The following is a 21,613-nucleotide window of genomic DNA, read 5'->3' on the forward strand; positions in this document are numbered from 1 at the left end:
GAATCAGACTTGAGATGTGATGACGAAACTGACGCCCAGAGTGGTGGCTAATGACTCACGAAGGTCACCTAGCAAGTACGCTGGACACTCGGGGCCAGAACTTCATCTCAAAGCTGGGTTTTACTTTTCATTTTCATAACTGGCCTCCTCTCCTGCACTTCACAGTGTGGGCCTCTAATGGCTACTCTGAGGTGGTCATTATACCCAAATCCTGTTATTACAGAGTCATTCGCTCTTCAGAGTTCCTTCCCAGAAGCTTGCTTCTTACTTCCTCTATATAGGTAGCTACTTACTGTATATACTATATGTACCTTTTGTTTGTTTTGAGGCAGAGTCTCGTATAGCCCAGGCTGGCCCCAAACCTGCTATGTAGGCGAATCTGGGCTTGAGTTTCTAATCCTCCTCCCTCCACCTCAGGAGTGCGGGGTTTACAAGATACACACCATCATGTCTGGTTTACATGACACAGGGGATTTGAACTCAGGTCCTTGTGCACACTCAGCAAGCATTCTACTCACTAAGCTACATCCCAGACCCTTGCCTTACATTATAATGTAAGTCTTTTGGAGACGGGAAAGATGGGAACCACAACAGCTCAGTGATTGGGTTAACACTGAGGGTGCAGTCACACGTCAGACAAAGCAGTGAATTCATCCTCAGCGCGCATGGACAGAGAAAAAAATGGAAACCAAGTTCTAACTGTTGTGAGCGAGGAAGACTGCAATAGTCCTAAGCAAACCACTATGGTGAGGCTCCCAGGCTTGTGGTCCTGGTGCCTTAAGATGTCTATCATGCCCAAGCACGCTGGCCATGCCTAAGATGACGGAGCATCGGGGATCTAGACTCCAGTCAAAAGGGAGTGCCAGAACAGGTGTCCTGACATCAGAGACCCCAGCCAACCAGCAAGTGGGCTTGTTATAGAAAACAGAGCTCTCAAGGAGCAAAATCAAGTCCTAGGGACCAAAGATCCCCAAAGAACCTCTGAGCCTCAATACTCATGTACAGACTTGGCCCTCGAAGAGGAGAAAGAAGGTATTCAGTAAGAACTAGAACCCCAATGGGATGGGAGGGGTTCTCAGAAAGAGGACAGCAGCAGTTGCCACAGCAGCAGATTTATTTATTTATTTATTACATATACAGTGCTCTGTCTGTATGTACACCTGCTTGCCAGAAGAGGGCATCATATCTCATTATAGATCGTTGTGAGCCACAGTGAGGTTGCTGGGAATTGAATTCAGGGCCTCTGGAAGAGCAGCCATCTCTCCAGCCCGCAGCTCCTACTTTAGAATACAGCTTATGTTAGGGCCAGATCCTGGTACACAGCTCAGCTGGTGACTTGGATTTAGATCCTAAATGCAGATGTGATAGAAGAGGCAGCTTTCTTCCCCAACAGGAAACTAAGGCTGGGAACCACCTCAAATTTGGTATATGTTTGATCTATGAGGTTGGGAGGGAATGATTTCTATTGCAATGTTTCAAAGCCAATGTCTTTACCAGAACAATCTATGAGAATGTCTCCAGTTGAGGTCCTCCAGGAGGGTCATCAAGATGGCACTTTGCTGATTCATCAGAATAACAGACCCCCAAACAGCTAAAGAGTGTTGCTCTAGAAAACCCCGGCAACCTCGGTAAGCAAGCAGGAGAGAGAGATAAGTGTCAGAGTCTGGACTGTAAGCAAAGACCAGACACAGGAATCTTCCAGACTTCCAAAGTCAACTGAGTCTCACCTGAGGCCCTCACCTGTATTCAGAGGGTCAGGGTGTGAAAGCATCTCCCAGGAAGTGCAGTGTTTGCTCGGGCAAGTCTCAAGAAGACACACGGCCTTTCCAGATTTACCCTATGCTGAAGATAGCTCTTGTCTCACAGGAGTGACTTAGGTCCTGGATGCTCTTTCTTATTCTTGTAAGGGGCCAGAGTTGAATCCCTCTGGGTCGGTTCCAATGCCACTGATCATGAATCTTCCTTAGTGTGAATTCAAACTGCTCACAAGCTCCCATGAAATCAAGAGAGAAAAGACAGACTCCAAGTGCTTCATGAATCCCAAGAATATAAAACCAAAGTAGCTCTTCAAATTCCTAGGGATAATACAGTTTTAGAATCCCATGCCAAGCAGGGCGTGGTGGTGCACACCTGTCAGTAATTCCAGCACTCAGGAGACAGAGGCAGGCAGATCTCTGAGAGTTCGAAGCCAGCCTGGTCTACAAAGCAAGTCCAGGACAGCCAAGACTACACAGAGAAACCTTGTCTCAAAAAAAAAAAAAAAAAAAAAGGAGGAGGAGGAGGTGGCATTAATCACCAAGTAACTTGTTTTATCTATTTTAAGTACTAATACTCTTTAACGACAGCTACAAGGTCAACAGCAACAGCCTACCAATGTACAGAACCACAACTTCAGGTGCACCTGCATGGAGGATTAGACTGTGAACACTTCAGTTCTCACTTTCTGCATGCAAAAGAACCATTTTTCAAAAACTAGGCAAATGATGTCTTGGCTTTCTCTTTAATTCAACACAACACAACACACACACACACACACTTACTTTGCAGTTCCATATGTGCACCAAGATCCCCTGGATTCTTAGAAAAATTTGGTACCTGTGGTCAGTCAAGTGTGCATAGTGGGATGGATTGCGTCCTCAGTGCTTCAAATGGCTTGCCCCTTCCTGCCCCTGCAAACCCTTACTCAGCTCTCAGCTTCTTGTATCAACCCTCTTCTGTGACATCCTCTCAACTGCCCCAAGCTCTGTGCCCTGTGCGTCCAGCCCTCTGATCATATGTGATAGTATCCAAGGCAAATGTATTAGGTTTTTTTTTTCCTGCTTTGGCTGGGTGAACTGATATGATGGATTTGAAAAGTCTCTGAAAAGGGCAGTGCACCCCCCTTCTGATACACAAATTCCACTGCAGGACTATGCCCTACTGATTTTCAAAACTAGACTATCTGTTATAACACTGCTATAACAAAAGACTGGAAACAATCTAAATGTGCATTTGTTTGCACATATGATGCAGAAGTTTAAAAGAAACCCAGGCGTTTTGGGTACTAATTTGTACATTTTTCTCCTAATCCCTCTAATTTGGGCCAGAAGTTAGCTCAGTGGGTTGAGGTACCTGCAGCCAAACCTAACAAGCTGTCCCTGGGATCTACAGGGTAGAAGAGAGAACATACTTCAGCAAGCTGCCTTCCGATCTCCACAGCTATGTGGAGATCTCTCTCTCTCTCTCTCTCTCTCTCTCTCTCTCTCTCTCTCTCTCTCTCTCTCTCTCTCTCTCTCACACACACACACATACACACACACACACACACAGCACAAGTCCAAGTTAAAGCCTGAGCTCCATTTCCAATCCACACCATTCACAAGTAGCTTCGAGGCATCAAGTAGCTTACTTACCCCGAGTGAAACAAGGAGCTAGTCTGACTTCACAGGTACATCAGGATAAAGACAGGAGACAGAGGACAGAGTGCTTGCTTTGCTACCGTCTGTGACATGTGGAACCAACTAACCATTAATTTTTCCCATCTCTACCATCATCATCATCATCATCATCCAGGGCCGGGCGTGGTGGTGCACACCTTTAATCCCAGCATTCAGGAGGCAGAGGCAGGTGGTTCGCTGTGAGTTCGAGGCCAATCTGGTCTACAAAGCCAGTCCAGGACAGCCAAGGCTAACACAGAGAGACCCTGTCTTGGGGAAAAAAAAAAAAGTTTTCCCTCGGACTTTACTTAGCCAATTGTATAAAGTCCTACATCACATCTATAAAAGAAAAGTGTCCCTGTGTACATCTGAAAGCCAAGCGGTCATTCTCATCATTGATTTGTGATTTATGCAAGGATGGATTACAAAATAATTGAGACCAATTTAGACAGAGACTCTTTTCCTCTCAAGTTTTATTGAAAGGCATACATCCAATGCTTTTTATGTGTTTACTGTGAATAACAAAAGAACCAGAACACTGACTGGTTTCTCCTAAGTTCCATAGATTTATTTTCACAAGACACATGAAATATTTATGCTGTTTTCCACTCATCCCCAAAATCAATAACCCACTGGAAGGAGATGGTCAAGGTCAGACATCAAGTTTCCAACTACAGTGCACTGTCACCAACTCTGTCCAATAGGAAATGGTCTCCAGGTTCATATGGCATGCAGGGCATTTATTATCCCACAGCCCATCAAATTTCCCAAACGGTGTGTGTGAGAACAGAATTCTGTCCTGTACACTGACAAGCCAGGTAGAGTCACCATCCTTGCAGTGTAAGACTCCTGAGGGTGGCTGTAAACTACATAAAAGCTGTCTGCATAAACTGAGAGGCTGTACGGATCTGAAGGTCAGGATGTTCCACATAGTGACATATCTAATGGGTAGGGGGGGGTTTCATGACAAACCTTCACTGGCCATAAGTGATCCCACAAGAGATAAAAATGCCACACAAGGCACACACTGTGATTGGAATGATGTTTCTAGCATAATACAGACAATACAGAATAAAAACATATCCCAGGCCACAGCAAGACATCTCAGTCTGACACTCTCAGACAGAATTCTGAAGATAATTACTTCATTTTTTTTTTTTTTTAATAATAAAACTGATTTTCAGGTGATGGGGAATAAAACACGAGAGGTTATTCATATAAACAGTGATTATCTCTAGGTGATAAGGATGGTTTTTAGATTTTAATATATTTATGTATTATCTGTATTTGTCAATATTCTAAAGTAGAAAATGTATTTCATTCTTTCTGTTTTGTTTTTTGAGGTAGGTGCTCCACAGCCAGGCTTCTTGCACTTTAGCCTCTTGAGTGCTAGGGTTAGAGACGTGTACCACTATACATATTTTTATTTTGCTTTTTTTTTTTAATTATGAGATTCAACAATTAAATAAGTCAAATCAGCCGTCTAATTGTATATACATAAACTAAGTTAGGACCAAACAAGAAAGGATGAAACTTTATCTTATAGTTCCTGGCGACCCCCAATGCCCTGTGCAGGGTCTAAAATACGAGCTACATTAAGGAAAGCCTAAACAAAAAACCAGGGATGGTGGCAAAAGCCTTTAATCCCAGCACCCAGGAGGCAGAGGCAGACTGAGATCAGCGGTGTTCCAGGCAAGCTTGGTCTACACAGTAAATTCCAGGTCAGCTAGGGCTAGTCACAGAAAGAAACAAGAGGCCGGGCATGGTGACACATGCCTTTAATCCCAACACTTGGGAAGCTGTGAGTTCGAGGTCTACAAAGTGAGTCTAGGACAGCCAAGGCTACACAGAGAAACCCTGTCTCGAAATGCCAAAACAAGACAAAACAAAACAGAAAGAAACAGAGAAAGAAGCAAAGAGAGAAAGAAAGCAGAAAAGAAAAAAGAGAAAAGGAAATATCTGAAGGACAAACTCTGGCATATTCTCCCCACCCCACCCCCCCCCCCACCCCACCCCCCACCCTGCCCCACAAAAAGTGGCTGAACTCTCTCCTTGCTTGAACTCACCGGAACTTGCCTGGGCAGCCCTTGCTGGGTACAGGCTGTTTGGCCTGAAAAGACTCATTAACCCACATTGTTGTTTAATGTCCCCTGGTATTTGTGATGGTTTACACTGACCCGGGCTATGGAATCACATAGGACATTTAAGAATGTCTGGGAGATATTTGGCCATATGGGGAGGCCTCACGGCACTCAGAGGAAGGATAGCAGACTACCAAGAAGAGACTTGATACCCTAGCATCATATTCAGGGGGAGGAGGTCCCCCTCAGTCACAGTCATAGGGAAGGGGAATGGAGTGAAAGCAGGAGGGAGGGAGGAAGGGGAGGATGCACGGGATAGGATAGCAATTGAGATGTAATATGAATTTTATTTTTCAATAAAAAAAGAAAAAAGAAAAAAAAAAAAAGAATGCCTGGGAGGAGCCAGCAGTAGTGGCACTCACCTTTAATCCCAGCATTTGGGAGGCAGAGGCAGACGGATCTCTGAGTTCAAGGCCAGCCAGGTCTACAAATTGAGTCCAAGACAAGCAAGGATACTGTGTATAAAACCAAAACTGGAGGTGGAAGAAGAGGAGGACAGAGGAGAGGAGAGAGGAGGAGGAGGAGAAAGGAGGAGCAGGAGGCGAATGGGTGCCTGGGAGAGATTACCTTGATTCGGTTAACTGAGGTCTGAAGACTCATCCTAAACAAACCTATTCCCTGGGTTTGGGTACTCCATGTGGATAAGAAGAAGGATGCTATCTGAGCAGGAGCTTACATCCTTCTCTCTTTGCAGATACAATGTGGCAGGATGCCTCAAGCTCCCACCTCCAGGACCTTCCTACTGTGGTAGACTATACCCCTGAACAGTGGGCCAAAAGAATTCCTTAATCTTTTAAATTGCAACAGAAAAAAATACATAAAACATGATTCTAGACTCTTATGGTAACTGTTCTGTCCCTCTGTCACCTCATCTAGCTCCTATCTTTTCAGTGTGGCCCATTAAATTAGAAGTCGTGTTGTTTACTCCTCTGCTGCTTTCTGTGTCCCCTCAGACACAGAAAGATTCTGTGGGAAATTATGTCTCAGATCTCAGTGCCATTAAAGTAACTATTTCCCAGAATAAGTAACACATGTTAATTTCCTGAACACAACAGACCTTACCTTGGTCTCCTCTCTGTCTGCATGAAGCTAAGACTCACATGACAGACCTTGTTCAGTCCCTTTACAGGAGCTTATGACGTATATGTCTATCAGATTACTTCTCTTCTCATTTCTTATTATTCTTCCTTCTCTACCCCAAGTCTTTTTCTTTTTCCTCTCCCCCAACTCTCTCTTATAATTTGAATTCTTAGAAATATTTTGGGGATGAGAGAGGGTATTAAAAAAAATCAATAAATGAGAAATTAACACATATCCTCATGAGTGCCAGGCTTCTTTGGAGACCTTGTGACTTGCCCAGAGTACCAGGAAAGACAGGACAGTTCACCTGTTGTCAGTAGCTAGGGGTATGCAGCACTTCTGTGCATAAAACAGTCTGGCTCTTTCAGATTCCTATCCCGTTGTAAATACTCAGGGCTTCTCACGTGGGGCACAAATCCTGGAGTCAAACTATCTAGGTCCCACTCCTCCATTCTCCAAACACCACCACCCCACTGCTGACACAAGATGAGTTGACCTTCCGTGCTTTCCCTTCATCCCACCACGGGCAATGGAAATAAAAACGTTACTGACTTGATAGGGTTGTTGAGAAGAAATTAATTCAAACCTGTCCTGGTAACTAGACTAGTGCCTAGGACACAGTACACGTAGGCCAGTGTAACATTAAAGGTTTCAGTTTTCAAGTAAGCCAGCACACAGCCTTCAGGCCTACTGACACTAATATTTCTCATTGTAAGTTACTAGGTCAACAAACTGATTTTCATGGCTACTTCATTTATGCCTCACTTGTAAATCTCAGTGAAGTCAGAGCTCTCTCTAAACAGTGAAAATGTTTAGCCATGTGTTTTCTGGTTTGCTAGAGAGGAAAAGGCACAGGCGTAAACAACAAAACTAGTTCCCAGAGCAAATCTCCACTTAGTAACAGGATGAGTCCTAAGCCACACCCAAGGGTGCCTGAATACACACGTTCACAAGCACGTACACAAAGATAGGTGCCTGCAGCACTCACAGACTTGACTTTTAATGTGTCTGGAAAGATGAAGAATCTCATGACCTAATGATTCTTACCACATTCTTCAAAATCAAGTGCTTTGTTTGCAACTATCAAAGGACTCAGCCTAGTTGGACACTAGAGGTCCTGACTTACATCTGAATTTACAAAACTGCCACCTCGTACATCCGCATCTAAATTGCAAATTGCAAACTTCTCAGATTTCACATGGAAAGCAGCACCGCCCAGACTCTGCTCAGGCCAAAGCCAGTCAGTCAGTCTGAGCCACTTCCTTCACACTGGGCCCTGCAAAATTTAAGTCGTCAGAGAATGCCTAGTTCACAAAATGTGTGTGTGTATTATTTTTAAGTCCAGGGGCTTGGTACTGCCCTACAGGAAAAAAAACTGGGAAAATATTTAAGTCGGAGTGACTGACCAAACAAAACAAAACAAAAACAAAAACAAACGAAAAAAAACCTCAAGGGTTAAAAAAAAAAAAATCACTAAAGCAGCGTTAAGTTGCTATAAATATTGGTGTAAATGGCTCAAGTTTCAGCCTTTGCAATACCAAAGTTGAAGGAGATTGGGAGAAAGGGGCTGGGAATTCGTCAGTCCTTAATCTCCCATTTTCTATGATTCCTGCTAATTACCTACCCAAATGACGGCTCCTACGAGTTTATTTAGTTGCACTGAAACACAGCCGTCCCTTTAAATGTTCTCGTTCCTCCCCGTCACAGAAAACACTCTAAGACCGAACAACGTTTAAAAAGTGAACCAGACAGTGGTCAGGGAAACTGCTTTGAGGAACTTCGTGCTCTCCAGTTTAGTTCGCCAGAGTCGCCCTACGCAAAGCACTGGTAGGACGCGTGACAGAGTGGCACTGTCTAAGGCTAAGAGCAGAGAGGGTCGCAGTCCAGACTGTCCCGCTAGAAGCTCGGGTGCAGCTCTTCAAAGCTCCCGGGAGACCCCGGTTCCCCGGCCCGTTCTGGTCGGGACTCCGCAGCTGTCGGGCGCAAACCCCACCCAGCCGCAGCGCACTTCCCGTTCTCCGGCCGGTCAAGAACTCCAACTTGACATTGACACGCCGAACTATGAGGAAGTGGCCGCGACCTGGGTGCTGCTACCACATCGCTAGAACGTCCTGGCGAGCAGCGCGGAAAGAGCCAATGGGTGCTCCCCGGGAACTCCTGCACCGAGTGTCCCGCAGCCTAGAGACCCGCACTCCCAGCGCGCAGAGCTCTTACCTGGTTTGACCGGTTTGGGAGGTGGCTTGGACATGGCGCTAGGCGGAGCGGCCAGGCTCAGCCGCGGGAGCCCCACACGCAGACGGGAACCGGGCGCCAAGCCTGCGCTGGCCGCGGCCGCTGGGGACCCGCGCGCAGCCGATACGGGACACTCGGACTAGCGAGCTCGGCAGACAGCCTTGCCTTCCCACCAGGAAGTGGCCGCGCCTCGCCGGACGCTGATTGGCTGCCGTGGAGAGCCCGGCGGAGCCTCAGAGGTCCAGCCCTCGCCGGAGCGCCGGGCCCCGCCCTCCGCCCTGGAGGAGGAGCCTTACGGTGGCCACGCCCCACACCCTGCTCTGTAGGTGTTACGGAACCTGGCAGAGGGCTGCACAGCCCAGGTGATCAGTCGGCAGTTCTGGACTTGAAACCCTCGTGTGGCCTGCTCTGCGGCCCTGCTGGGGTGTATTCGAATCCGCTTCGGTGAGTACTCATTGCCGCTGCGTAGACACGCCGAGGCCTGGAGACCTTCCAGAGTCTCCTGAGCCGGACCCGGAACCTGATTATGTCTTGGGAAACCGGGTTGGGATTTGAGCTTCTAAACTGCGGCCAGCCACCGCTCATTACTCTATGGGCGGTAGCTGTAGGAGACCACACATTGGCTGGTAGGAGATCCCGAGCGGGACAGGGCGGTCCTTCCTGCAGCATCTGGTTAACTAACTCCAACCCTCTTGCTACCTGGCTGTATAAAACCTTCTAAGAATGCTTTTGGAGCTACTAATAGCTGAGACAAAAGCATAGTATTTTGCGGCATGCTGCACACGAAAAGTTAGGGGAAACTTAGATTTCCGCGTCCATAAATTTGTATTAGAACATACCATGCTCGTTTGCTTATGCATTGACTGTGGCCTCTTTCTCCTTTACAGCGTCAGAGTTGAATAAGTTATCCACAAAGCCAAACCTAAGTACTGTCTGCGTACTTTACAAAAGTTGCCCAACCCTAACCTAACAGCTCATCTTAAGAGACATTGTATCCCGCGACATAAGCTCACAGTGTATATGACTGTTGTATATTAGGGTAAAGGGGAAAAAATAAAAATAAAAACACCGATTACATAAGAAACTACAGGGTCAGCAAAAAGGTTCAACTGCTCTTGCTGCCAAATCTGATGACCAGAGTTCAAACTCTAGCGTCCACAAGAGGGAAAGAGAACTAACTCTCACAAGTAGACCAATGACCTCTACACCTGCACTGTGGGGATCCGTGGCATTCCCCTGCCCACACACAGGCACACAACATAAATGCAATTTATGTAAATTTAATAAAGCAATTTTTAAAAGAACCTCCGTAAAAACGAAGGTCAAAGTGTCTATTGAAGTTTGTTTAAAAAAAAAAAAAAGTAAGTGAAACTTAAAGAGGCAAAGGTTGCCAGGAACTTTGTGGTGGTTATGCCCTGGGGCCTTGCTTACCAGGAACTCTAGCTGTGGGGGATTTCTCTTTATCAAAGGGATCAAAGTTTAAATGAGTCCTGTCCATAGGAGAATATCCAGGTAGCTGTTGAATAAAGAACACTGAAGCCCTGAAAACAGGTGCCCTCAACTCATGTGAAGAGCACATGTGTTTGCCCCGTCATCTCTCAGATTCTGTTGTAGAGTCACTGTCCCCTTCCAGCCTGCTGATTCTTCACTCTCCCTGGGAATCATTCTGAACAGTGAAAATCAAAGGTGTTTTTGTTTTTTATTCTTCAAATGAGCCAATCTTGGTGATGCAGGCCTCTGATCCCAGTACTTAGAGGAAGGTAGCCTTGCACATAAACAGCCTCGGCTGTATAGCAATTTCCTAACCAACCTGGGCTACATAGTGAGATTCTGTCTCAACATACTAAAAATTGGAAAAAAATAAAATAAAATACTCATTTAAGTTTGCGCCTATCTCAGCCATTTCTCCCAAATGGCTCCCAGCAAATGGTCCCTGCTGCTTAGGAAAAGGAGCTGCATCCGTGACACACAAAACACAAGGCACTGGGACGCCCTGACTTCGTGACTCCGAAAAGTCTGAAAGGTTGCTTCCCCGGCGGCATCGTAAGATGTACAGTTTATCTTTGCTCCAAGTTGTATGTGCTCCATAATGTTCTCTGCTGCAAGGCCAAGTGTGCAGGCGCGCACCTGTAATCCCACCACTTCAGGGGTAGAGGCAGGACATTCAGTGTAAGGCCACCCGTCCTCCACTACACAGCCACTTTAAGGCCAAGCTGAGCCTCGTGAAAGCCCTCAAAAGCAAACGAAAATCCCCCCAGCATATATATGGAGCATGGCAACTCTTGATTGCAATTTGTTCAAAATTTGGTTTTTAAACCATATGTAAAGAGGCCCTGAAAGATAATGAAATAGGATTATACGGAAGATGACAGTGCCACATCTGAATCTGTAGCCAGTTGCCTTCTGTACCCAACACAGTTTTTTGTAACCCATCGTTTCAGGAATTGGTAGGCTGTTCACCCTCTAGGGGCCACTCAGCCCCGCCCCAGTCTTGTTTCTTTGTAGCCCAGTTCTCCACACCACCCCCTACTGCCCCCACCTCACCCTCCCACCCCCTACTTCCCACCCCCCAGCCCCCCGCCACATTATCACTTACTCATTGCTGGTGAGACAGGTCTAGTATTCACTCAAACACTGCTTTGAATAGTCCCAGCTTGCTAACTTAAGTGGACTTGGGGTGCCTGTGTTTCCAACTTCTTGTTTATTTCATCTGTATATGGACCCACGAATGCCATGTGTATGTGCAGAGATCAGAAGGACAACTTGAAAAGAGTCAGTTCTCTCTTTCCATGTGAGTTCCGGGCTTTGAACTCAGATCATCAAACTAGTAGCAAGTTACTCAGGTCCTCAGGCTGGTGAAGGCGCATGAGGGGTGGTTGCTGTCTTGATTTGAGAGAAAAGAAAATAAAAAAACACATTTCCTTGCATTTCCTTGTATTCAGCTGTGGGAGTTTCTACCCCTCTTCCCTAAGGGATTTTGTAATTAGGTTCTTCCACCTCGTTCCTCATCTCTGAATTGCTAGATTTCCCATACAACTAACCCCCTCGAGTCTTTTCAGTGCCACAACCACAGTCATGATTGACATCCTATGTAGCTGAGGCAATATCCTGATGTGTGTGCACAGATATGTGGGGTAGGAAGGGGACCAGTATTTTCCATTAGCTGTACACAGTAAATGCATGGCCCTTCAATAATACGTCACTAAGAATGACATGGTTTGTCCACCAGAGCCTGACAAGCCAGCGCACATGCCACATCCTTTCCATGCTCTCAGTAATAAAGTGTTCCGTAGCCTCTCATGATGATAGAAAGATGTTCACTAATTGATCTAGTTTCCTTCCTGGCTTTTCTAGAAATGGATATGTCATTCCACTCTGAGCCAGTTTTATTTATGCTATACCAGGGAAAGCTTTTCAGAAAGACAGGGAGAAAATAAGAGACAGACTGACTTCCATTTTCCTTTGCCACTGGCAATGATGCCTTTTTCTAGAAAGTAGGAAGGGCATGTAGAGGGGTGTATTAGTGAGGGTTCTCTGGAGGAACAGTGTATATATATATATATATATATATATATATATATATATATATATATATATCAGAAATTATATATATATAAATAACAGAAAGTATACACACACACACACACATATATATACTGTTATAGCTAGTCCAACAGTGGCTGACTGTGAGAGGAAAGTCTAAGAATTCAGTAGTTGCTCAGACCGCTGGGCTTGAGGTCTTAGCTGGTCTTCAGTATATGCCAGAATCCCAAAGAAGTAGGCTCTAATGCCAGTGAAGGAAAGGACTTAAGAGCAAGAGCAAGCATGAGAGCACCTTCTTCATGCCCTTCGTATAGGCTGCCAGGAGAAGATGTGGCCCAGATTAAAGGTGACTCTTCCCACCTCCAAAGACCTAGCTGAAAACTGGATCTTCCCACCTCCAATAATCTAAGTAAGAAAAATCCCTCACAAGTGTGCCCAGCTGCTTGTGTTTCTGTTCACTCGAGTGTGGTCAAGTTGACAACCAAGAACAGCCATCACAAGGAAACCCAGGGAAATGGCTCACACAGACATAATGTGAGTTAACAGTCCCGAAGAAAACAGCAGCTATTACGAGCAGCAAGACAGTGTGGGGAATGTGGGGCTGAGGCCACTGATCCCCTCTCAACTGTTACGTCTTTTCGGGACTAACTCTCGACAACTAAAAGACACTGAATTTATTTCATTTTTATACGTCTTAGGAAATACTCGGAAGACTTGATTTCCAAAGCCAATTATGAAAACATTTGTCATTGGAATTGGTGGGTGAGTAATTCCTTCATAAACAGCTGGGCAAGACACTCCAAATGTCCAGATGGTTTTTCAAGGGGACATGATAGAGAAAGTTGTGGGGAGTCCCAAGTTCTAGGAGGAGTGCTGCGAGTGGGGGTTTCCCAGGAAGGGAGGAGGCTCGGTCAGCAGTATTTCCATCTGTTTTCTGCATCTGACACTGACAATGAAGCCTGATTGGTCACTCCGTTGGTTGGGGGTAATTATCATTTCTTATGTGAGTGCTCTGGCATGGTATAAGGGGAAAAAAAAATCCCTCCCTCTGTTTTTTTACACCTGGCTTTTATGAGAGGAATACAGACTTCTATGTCTCTAGTCCTCTTCCTCCACCCTTAGGGTAACCAGGTGTACGCTTTGGCTAGGCTACTTTGTGTTGCTCTAGTGTAATATGAACCACTTATCCCTCTGTCACAAATATTCTAAATTGTAGTCATCCGATCTGTGGCACCAGCAGCTGAGGTGCAAGCATGACATCCACAGCTATTGGAAAGATATCATTTGCCTTGCTCCTGGATTGTGTCTGTCATTCTTCATGTGTCGTGTCCTAGTGACAAAACCTTTGACATACTAAAAGTGTGACCTGAGGGAGATAATCTGTTGTGTTACTGCATTACATCACACAGGAGTCAGTTAGGAGCCAGGTGGGACTGGGTGTAGTCCGGCGGTGGAGCATCTGCCTGTGTGTGTGACATCCTTCTTCTAGCCTAGCTTCTAACCCCAGCATCAGAGGAAAAAACAAAGGAAATTATGGGTGAATTGAGTATCAGAAAGTACCGCATGGCTGCCCAAGGCCAAAGCTGTATGACTATGCAAGACTACTGTTGTCCTCACCTTCATTTCATACTCACTGCCACCCTTTCATAGTAGGCATTACCCCTAATTATAGTCGTGTGTGTGTGTGTGTACACGTGTGTGTGTATACGTGTGTGTGTGTGTATTTTCTTTAAGGACCCCTGCTAGAGTTAAGCTTTGCTCCCCGCGGCGGCGGCGGCGGCGGCGGCTTCCCACGCCTCACTTGCCTCAGCTAGACTATCTCCCTGCTATGGAAGCATTCACATCTTATTCTGTTAACTATGCACACTGTTCTTAGCTTCTGCCTGTACTTCTGCACCCTCCTATTACCTTGCATATTAAGAACAACAACAACAACAAAAAAAAAGAGCTATACATTTATTTGTAAACAAGGAAGGGAAATGCATCATGTATCCACTCATCTTTCTCTCTGAGATCCTGAAGTCATGGACTCCTTCCCCTGGGGCAAGGGGGAGCTTGTGGGAAGGAAGTTGTGAGCTTGCTGAAGGGGAAGGAGTAGGTCCTGAGGGTCACGTGGCCTACTGGGAGGGTTCCACTCCTAGCGTGGATACTGGCTCTGGGCTCTATGATGATACTTTCCCAGCTAGGGTGTTCCCTGCAGGAGCCCTACAAAAAAGTGCTTCTTTCTCTGTGGCTTCAGACGAATCAGCGGGAAGGGTCTGTTTATTGCTGATTAAACTTTGTAAGTATAAGAAATGACACATTTTCTTGTCTGATTGCTCAGACCTTAGTAAAGTTACCTCCTTTTAAACAAAAGCTTGACATCTTGAATCTGGACTTGCAGTGTAGTTTATAGACATATTTGTTAAAGAAGAAAGGGTCACATTTTTTTGTTAAACAAAAGGTTCTCAGTATATAGATAGCAGCCCCATACCTGTGTGTTGTAAAGTAAAATGAGCCGACTTATTAATATCTTCTACTTTATAGGTATAATAAGGTATTTACATGATAATTTATATACAATAAGCACTTTGAGTTCTGTTGTTGTTATTGTTTGGTGGGATGGATCTTTTTGGTGGTTTGGTGTTTTTTGGTTTTTTTTAAACATAGGCAGGGTCTCATTATGTAGCCCTTGCTGGCCTGGAATTCACTTTGTGTACCAGAGTAGCCTTGAACTCAAAATATATCCACCTGGCTTTAGCTCTTGAGTGCTAGAATTAAAGTCACAGCCACCATGCCTAGCCTCAGAGCAAGTACTTCTGATGAATATGTTCCTTTGGAGATTATAAACACTGTGGTGTTAATCTCACCCAGAATTAATCACAGGTTCTTACCAATAGATGTTTAGTCCGGGTTTTTGTGCTATGAACATTTGGTGTGTACTGAAATCTTCATCTCTTTTCAGGGTGACTTTAAATACACAAAATAAAACACAGGATTTCAAAGAAAAACGATTGCATTAATATACAGCCATACGGTGGCTAGAGAGGTGGCTCAGTGGTTAACAACGCTGTCTGCTCTTCCAAAGGTTCTGAGTTCAATTCCCAGCAATTACATGGGATCTGATGCCCTCTTCTGGTGTACAGGTGTACATGCAGACAGAGCACTCATGCATTAACTAAATAAACAAATCTCATGTGTGTGTGTATACACATATATATAGGCATAAAATGTTTATATGCAAACTTGTAACCTTGTGGTATTTCATTGCTAGTGTAGTAGACAGCACAGGTAAGTTTGGAACAATAATGAGCATCAATGATACTTCAAGATACTCACCCACTTGTAGCTCATCGTACAGTCTTGTAGGTGCCCAAGTCAAGGCATAATCACTGCTGTAGCTTATTACTTATAATAAAAGGAACTGCTGATATCCTGTTAAAGTTTAGTGAAGAAGATGTAATCTCTTACAAATTCACAAGACCCTGCATTCTTTCATACACCCTTTTGATGTGACTGAGCTCTGATCTCTGAACTAATTGCCTCTTTGTAAAAATGATAACATAAGGCAAGCACGGTGACTGATACCTTTATTCCCAATACTCAGTAGATTCGGACAAAAGGTTTGCTGTAAGTTCAAGATGGCCACGGATACCCAAGTGGGTCAATATGAAGTGCAGAGGGATGCCCTGTTTCCAAAGAAAGACGCAATGAGAAAAGAAAAATTGGCTAGAGAAATGTCTCACGCATGCAAGAGAGTAGGAAACAAGACATGTGAGTTAGTCAGGTACCTGTGTCTCCAGATGCCACAGTCCAGCCAGAGGTGATGGGAGAACTAACAGTGGGCCTCTACCTGGACCCCAGGTGCAGAAAGAGGGAAGAAAGAGGCATGCCACAGGAAGTGTGGGCTCATGGGTGAGTGAGCCCCCCCCCCCTTTTTCTTTTCTTTTTTTTTTTTTTTTTCCTTTTTTTGGTTTTTTGAGACAGGATTTCTCTATGTAGCCTTGGATGTCCTGGACTCAGTTTGTAGACCAGGCTGGCCTCAAACTCACAGTGATCCACCTGCCTCTGCCTCCTGAGTTCTGGGATTAAAGGCGTGCAGCACCACGCCCAGCTAGTAAGCCACTTCTCTTTTTTACTGTGTGGTTGAAACAATCACAGTGACCATGGGCAGTTTTCTAAATGCAGAAAGGTGAGACGAGGACATTCTCTGGGGTGCATATTGAACCTGGAGCTGTTTGACAGTCAATACATTAACTGACAATATCTGTCCTTTGAAGTTTTAGTCTCCAGCGCACTTACCCAACTGTCACTTGCCCCTCTCTGCCCTTTACTTATCTAAATAGGAGGACAGCCTATCTTTCAAACCTGTGATTTCACGGGGCGTCGTGGTGGCACACACCTTTAACTCCAGCACTCGGGAGGCAGAGGCAGGTGGACCTCTCTGAGTTCAAGGCCGGCCTGACCTACAAAGCAAGTCCAGGACAGCCAAGGCTACACAGAGAAACCCTGTCTCAAAAAACCAAACCAACCAAACAAACAAACCTGTGATTTCACCTGGGAAAAAAAAATGACCTATGCAAATGAGCATTTTTACCAAGCAGTAAACATTGTTTTAAATGTCGTTAATATATATGTATACATATACATATATATATATACATGTGTGTGTGTGTGTGTGTGTATTATTTAAGAATGTTCCATGTTCCCTAATGTCCTCTTGAACCTCTTGATTTTTCCTGGCTCAGCGTGACAAATGGCGGGAAGACAACACTGGCTAAGAACTTGCAGAGACGCCTTCCCAATTGCAGCATAATATCTCAGGACGACTTCTTCAAGGTATCTGTGAAGCTTCTTGGATAAGTTATTTAACACAAAAAGGTTTAATAGCAAAGTTAATGAAATTATATCCAAAAGCTTTTTACTGAGAATAAACTTGGCGCAGTAGGGCTACCTGCCCACTAGATGGCACCATCTGCCAGTGACCATCTGTGATCTCGTTCATCATTATTGAAGACATTTATTAAAAGCTTACCTTATTAATTGTATAATTGCATCACCTCTGCCCTCCATATTACTTTGATGAATGTTTTATTGGTTTTCCAGCCAGAGTCTGAGATAGACACAGATGAAAATGGATTTTTGCAGTATGATGGTAAGTACAGTCACGTAAAATATTCTAAGTGTATGTTTATTTTCTTTTTCAAATACAAACAATTGCCCTCTCTATTAGCCTAATGTTAAATGTTTAAATAGGAGAACAAGAAGGTAAAGATGGCAGGACAGAACTGACTCGACAAAGTTGTCCTCTGATCTCCAAAAGTGTGCTCTGGCATTGCACCACCACCCCAACACCCCCTTCCCCAGCCCCCCATCTCTGTCTCTCTTCTCTCCGTCTCTCTCTCTGTCTCTCTCTCTCACACACACATACACACATACACACACAAATTGAATTTTGAATATAGCCAGCCTTTGTAGTGGTTTTTTTTTCTTCTGCTTATCTATTTAAATAAATAGAAAATTTTACACAGATTTATATTTCAAACTGAAAAGTGGAATGACAGACGTTTCTCCCGAAGCTAGGGCACAGTGGCTTTGCCATCCTTCTGCCATTCCTGAGTTGGACGTATGTGGCTAGCCTTGCTTACTACTTCGACCCTCACCCACCAGAACATTTCATCTCCATCAGATTAAGCTTTCATATGTTCAGCTTTTCCCTTCCTGGTAGCAAAGAACCAAGAAGCTTGTTTGTTTGTTTTACCACTTAGAAAATTTTGCGGATGTTGTTTTAGACTGGCACGCAGTCAATGCGCCAGGCTAATACTATTTGGAAGCCAAAGAATTAAAGTTAGTCAGAAAGCATTTTTTTCTTGTGGAGGCCAGTGTAATCGAGTTTTGTTCTTACTCTTTTATATTTCACAGGCTATTCTTAGTATGTATACAGACCTACAGAGGGGACTCACCTAAAATGTCATGTTATCCACAGCCGGAGGATTGAAAGTTTTTTAACAGTTCTTACACATGGTAATTTTCAGACCAAATCCTTTCCTTGCTGTTCTATTTCAAGTGTCAATCTCGATACATTGTTTCTTCTCTTCCTTTATTCCAAAAGTTAGAAAACATTCTATAAAGAAAGAATGAAATAAGAGTTTCAACAGTGGCATAGTGCTATCATTCCTATTCATTGGGGAATTCTTATAAACTAGTAACAAAAAAGTAATACTGAAATAGGGAAAAAGTACTAGAAGAATGTGAATAAGTGCTTCCAAAAAGCAGGTCAGGCTATGAATATCAAATAATGGCAAATCACCTTTCCTCCAGTTCTGAGGTAAACAAAGAATGTTAATAGAGGGATAATGACCCAATGGCTTGGGTACTACAAATCAGTCACCCCGTGCACATGACATGGAATTATAAACTAACACAAACATGTCTCTCAAATGCCTTAAAATGCTCCTGCCATGAACTCACGTGTCCTACATCTGAGAGTCTATCTTTAGGAAACACTCGAACTTTTCAGGTAACTGTGGCAATGTAAAGATGCTCCAGGTAGACTCCACACCTGTGTAACCACTGAAAAGGACAACTTACAAAAATAAGTTAGCAAATGCACACACTGCTGAGCTTAAGCCACAGAAGGGTGCTGTCCCACAGGTGTGAAGCTGGGGTCTGAGATGAAGGTGTGGTCAGGGTTGGTTTCTGGTGAGGGCCACGAGGGACAGTCGCCTCTGTGTCACACCTTGGCCTTAGCTTCATGAGCATGGTCTCTCCCTTCAGTTAATGTCGTATCTCTGTGTCTCTGTCTCTTCCTCTCTCTGTCTCTCTCTCTCTCTGTCTCTCTCTCTGTCTGTCTGTCTCTCTCTCTCTCTGTGTGTGTGTGTGTGTGTGTGTATGTGTGTGGTGTGTATCTAAATCTCACCTTTTATAGTGGCATCAGTCATATAATAGAAGGTGCCTGCCCTGTTGCTTAACTAATTATGATAAGGTGACCTCATTATTGTATTTCCAAATACAATCATAACCCAACATACTATGCACGAGACCTCAGTAAGTGAAGCTGCAAGGCAGCGGGCAGGGATGGTGGTGAGCACACTTCTTAGTTATAAGTCATTTAATATTATTTTTCTTATGGGCAGTTTCAAATAAATACAAAAGTAGCTAGAAAAGCATAATAAATGCTCAGGAGCTTACTTTACTCTCCAGCTCTGAATACGATAAGCCCCGGGTAGTTATACTTCATCTCTGCTCCCACCCAAAATGTGCATTTTTTTAAGCAAATCTTAAGTATCATCACATCTTGTGTGAAGCAAAATGCATGGATACCATGAACTAAAAGATAAATCACTAGGACACGTAGAAAATGTTTTGACTCCCTGTCCCCTTCTCATTGGGCCACCTTCATTTAGACATAACCTGGGACACAATATAACAAAGAAAGGAAGACGGAAAAAGAAGACAGCAAGCCGGCTGAGGGCTTTGTGACTCAAGGGATAGCACAGGTGTATTCCCTGTATTTTCTTTATTTCTATCCATATATCACCTGGGATGCTGGAAATACATGTAACATGGACGTAAAAAGCACCAAGAACCCTACAACCAAAGGACCAGAACAAGGATGGCCCACTTGTCATTTTGTCCCCCTTTAGCTTGGCACAAAAAGAAAACCTTGTGTTGTGTCCACAGGGCCAGCAGAGGGCTACACCCCAAGGACATCACCAGTATTATGGAATGAATTGGCCCCTACACCATCCACAGGAGATTTAGCAGACCCAAACTTCGAAACTACGGGCAGCAGAGTCAGAATGAGACGTGGTAGAGTGTGTAGGCTGTCTCTCCATCTTCATCACCCAGGCTGCGCAACTCCTGTCATCAGGACCCAGTGGAAGGCTGAGCTTTTGCCCTCATGTAGCAGCAATGGAGCTTTTCCCCTGAATGCCCCCCCCAACCCAGTATCATAAGGATGCTGAACACATGTGCCCTCTGAACCTGGGCACACTTTAGAGTGACTGGCTGCAAAACATGAAGATTAAATACGAATCTCAATTCAAAGCACCCCAGATCATCAGAAAATACCCAAGAGCCATATGTCAATCAAAGAGACAGGAAAATCTCAACTGGAAAAGGAAAAATAATGGCCAATGTGTATCACTTCCATAACAACACTGTCAAAACTGTCTGACAACGATTTTCAAGTAGCTTTATTAAAAAAAAAAAAAAAACAGGTTCAACAAGCAACTGCAAGCTTGAAGCCTAGGAGAAAAGTTTAATTGGCCCCAAGAAAAAAACCAGCAGATGTGAAAATGGAACCGAGAGCCAGGCAGGTTCACACAGGCCACCATGCCCTTAATCGCATAACTCGGGTAGAAGTGGGCAGATCTCTGAGTTCGAGGCCAGCCTGGTCTACAGAGCAAGTTCCAGGATAGCTAGATCTACACAGAGAAACCCTGTCTCAGAAAACAAACAAATGAAGGAACCAAGAAGAAATTTAGGAACTGAAAAAAGTATAATAACCAAAATCAAACAACTCTCTGAGTAGGCTAAGTAGAAAAATAAATATGAAGCCGGGCGTGGTGGTGCATGCCTTTAATCCCAGCACTCGGGAGGCAGGGGCAGGAGGATTGCTGAGAATTCAAGGCCAGCCGGGTCTACAAAGCGAGTCTAGGACAGCCAAGACTGCATAGAGAAACCCTGTCTAGAAAATAATAATAATAATAATAATAATAATAATAAAAAGAAAGAAAGAAAAAGAAATACAAGACAAAAGAACTAGTAATTCTTCTGGAAAACTGGGGTTCAGTTCCCAGCACCCACATGGAACTCACAACTGTCTGTAACTTCAGTTCCAGGAGATCAGACTGCTCTCTTAATGGCCTCTGGGCACACATGTATACAGACATGCATGCAGGCAAAACACCCATAAACATAAAAATAAATGAATAGAAGGTTTTCATTTAAAAGAGCTCTTTTACTATTAAAAATAGTAGCTACTGTCCAGATATAATATGGTTTTTATCTTTCAAGTGTATCTATAGATATTTTATCTTCCATAATTGGAGTTAACGGGCAGTTGTGAGCCACAGTGTGGGTGCTAGGAATTGACCCTGAGTCCTCTTGAAAAGCAACAGGTACTCTTAGCCACCAAACCATACCTCCAGCCCTAATGTTATTTTTATTTTTAAAGATCTGACTGGGGATATAGTTCAATGGTTGAATGCTTGCCTA

At 44.2% G+C, this 21,613-nt stretch overlaps 2 protein-coding genes across 2 annotated transcripts in view; one reads left to right on the plus strand and one right to left on the minus strand.

Annotated features, from left to right (window-relative positions):
* Positions 1–9,021, minus strand: part of Ostf1 (osteoclast stimulating factor 1) — a 53,250-nt gene extending 44,229 nt beyond the window's left edge. The window contains exon 1 of the mRNA XM_051146219.1: positions 8,852–9,021. Within this exon, the coding sequence (XP_051002176.1) occupies positions 8,852–8,885 (34 nt within the window). The 5' untranslated portion in view covers positions 8,886–9,021. The remainder of the gene's footprint in view (positions 1–8,851) is intronic.
* Positions 9,022–13,104: 4,083 nt separating this feature from the next.
* Nmrk1 (nicotinamide riboside kinase 1) overlaps positions 13,105–21,613 on the plus strand; it is a 30,201-nt gene continuing 21,692 nt past the window's right edge. The window contains exons 1-3 of the mRNA XM_051146930.1: positions 13,105–13,174; positions 17,140–17,230; positions 17,498–17,546. Coding sequence (XP_051002887.1) covers positions 13,146–13,174; positions 17,140–17,230; positions 17,498–17,546 — 169 coding nt within the window. The 5' untranslated portion in view covers positions 13,105–13,145. The remainder of the gene's footprint in view (positions 13,175–17,139; positions 17,231–17,497; positions 17,547–21,613) is intronic.

This window comes from Acomys russatus, chromosome 5 (genome assembly GCF_903995435.1).
Source record: "Acomys russatus chromosome 5, mAcoRus1.1, whole genome shotgun sequence".
NCBI lineage: Eukaryota > Metazoa > Chordata > Mammalia > Rodentia > Muridae > Acomys > Acomys russatus.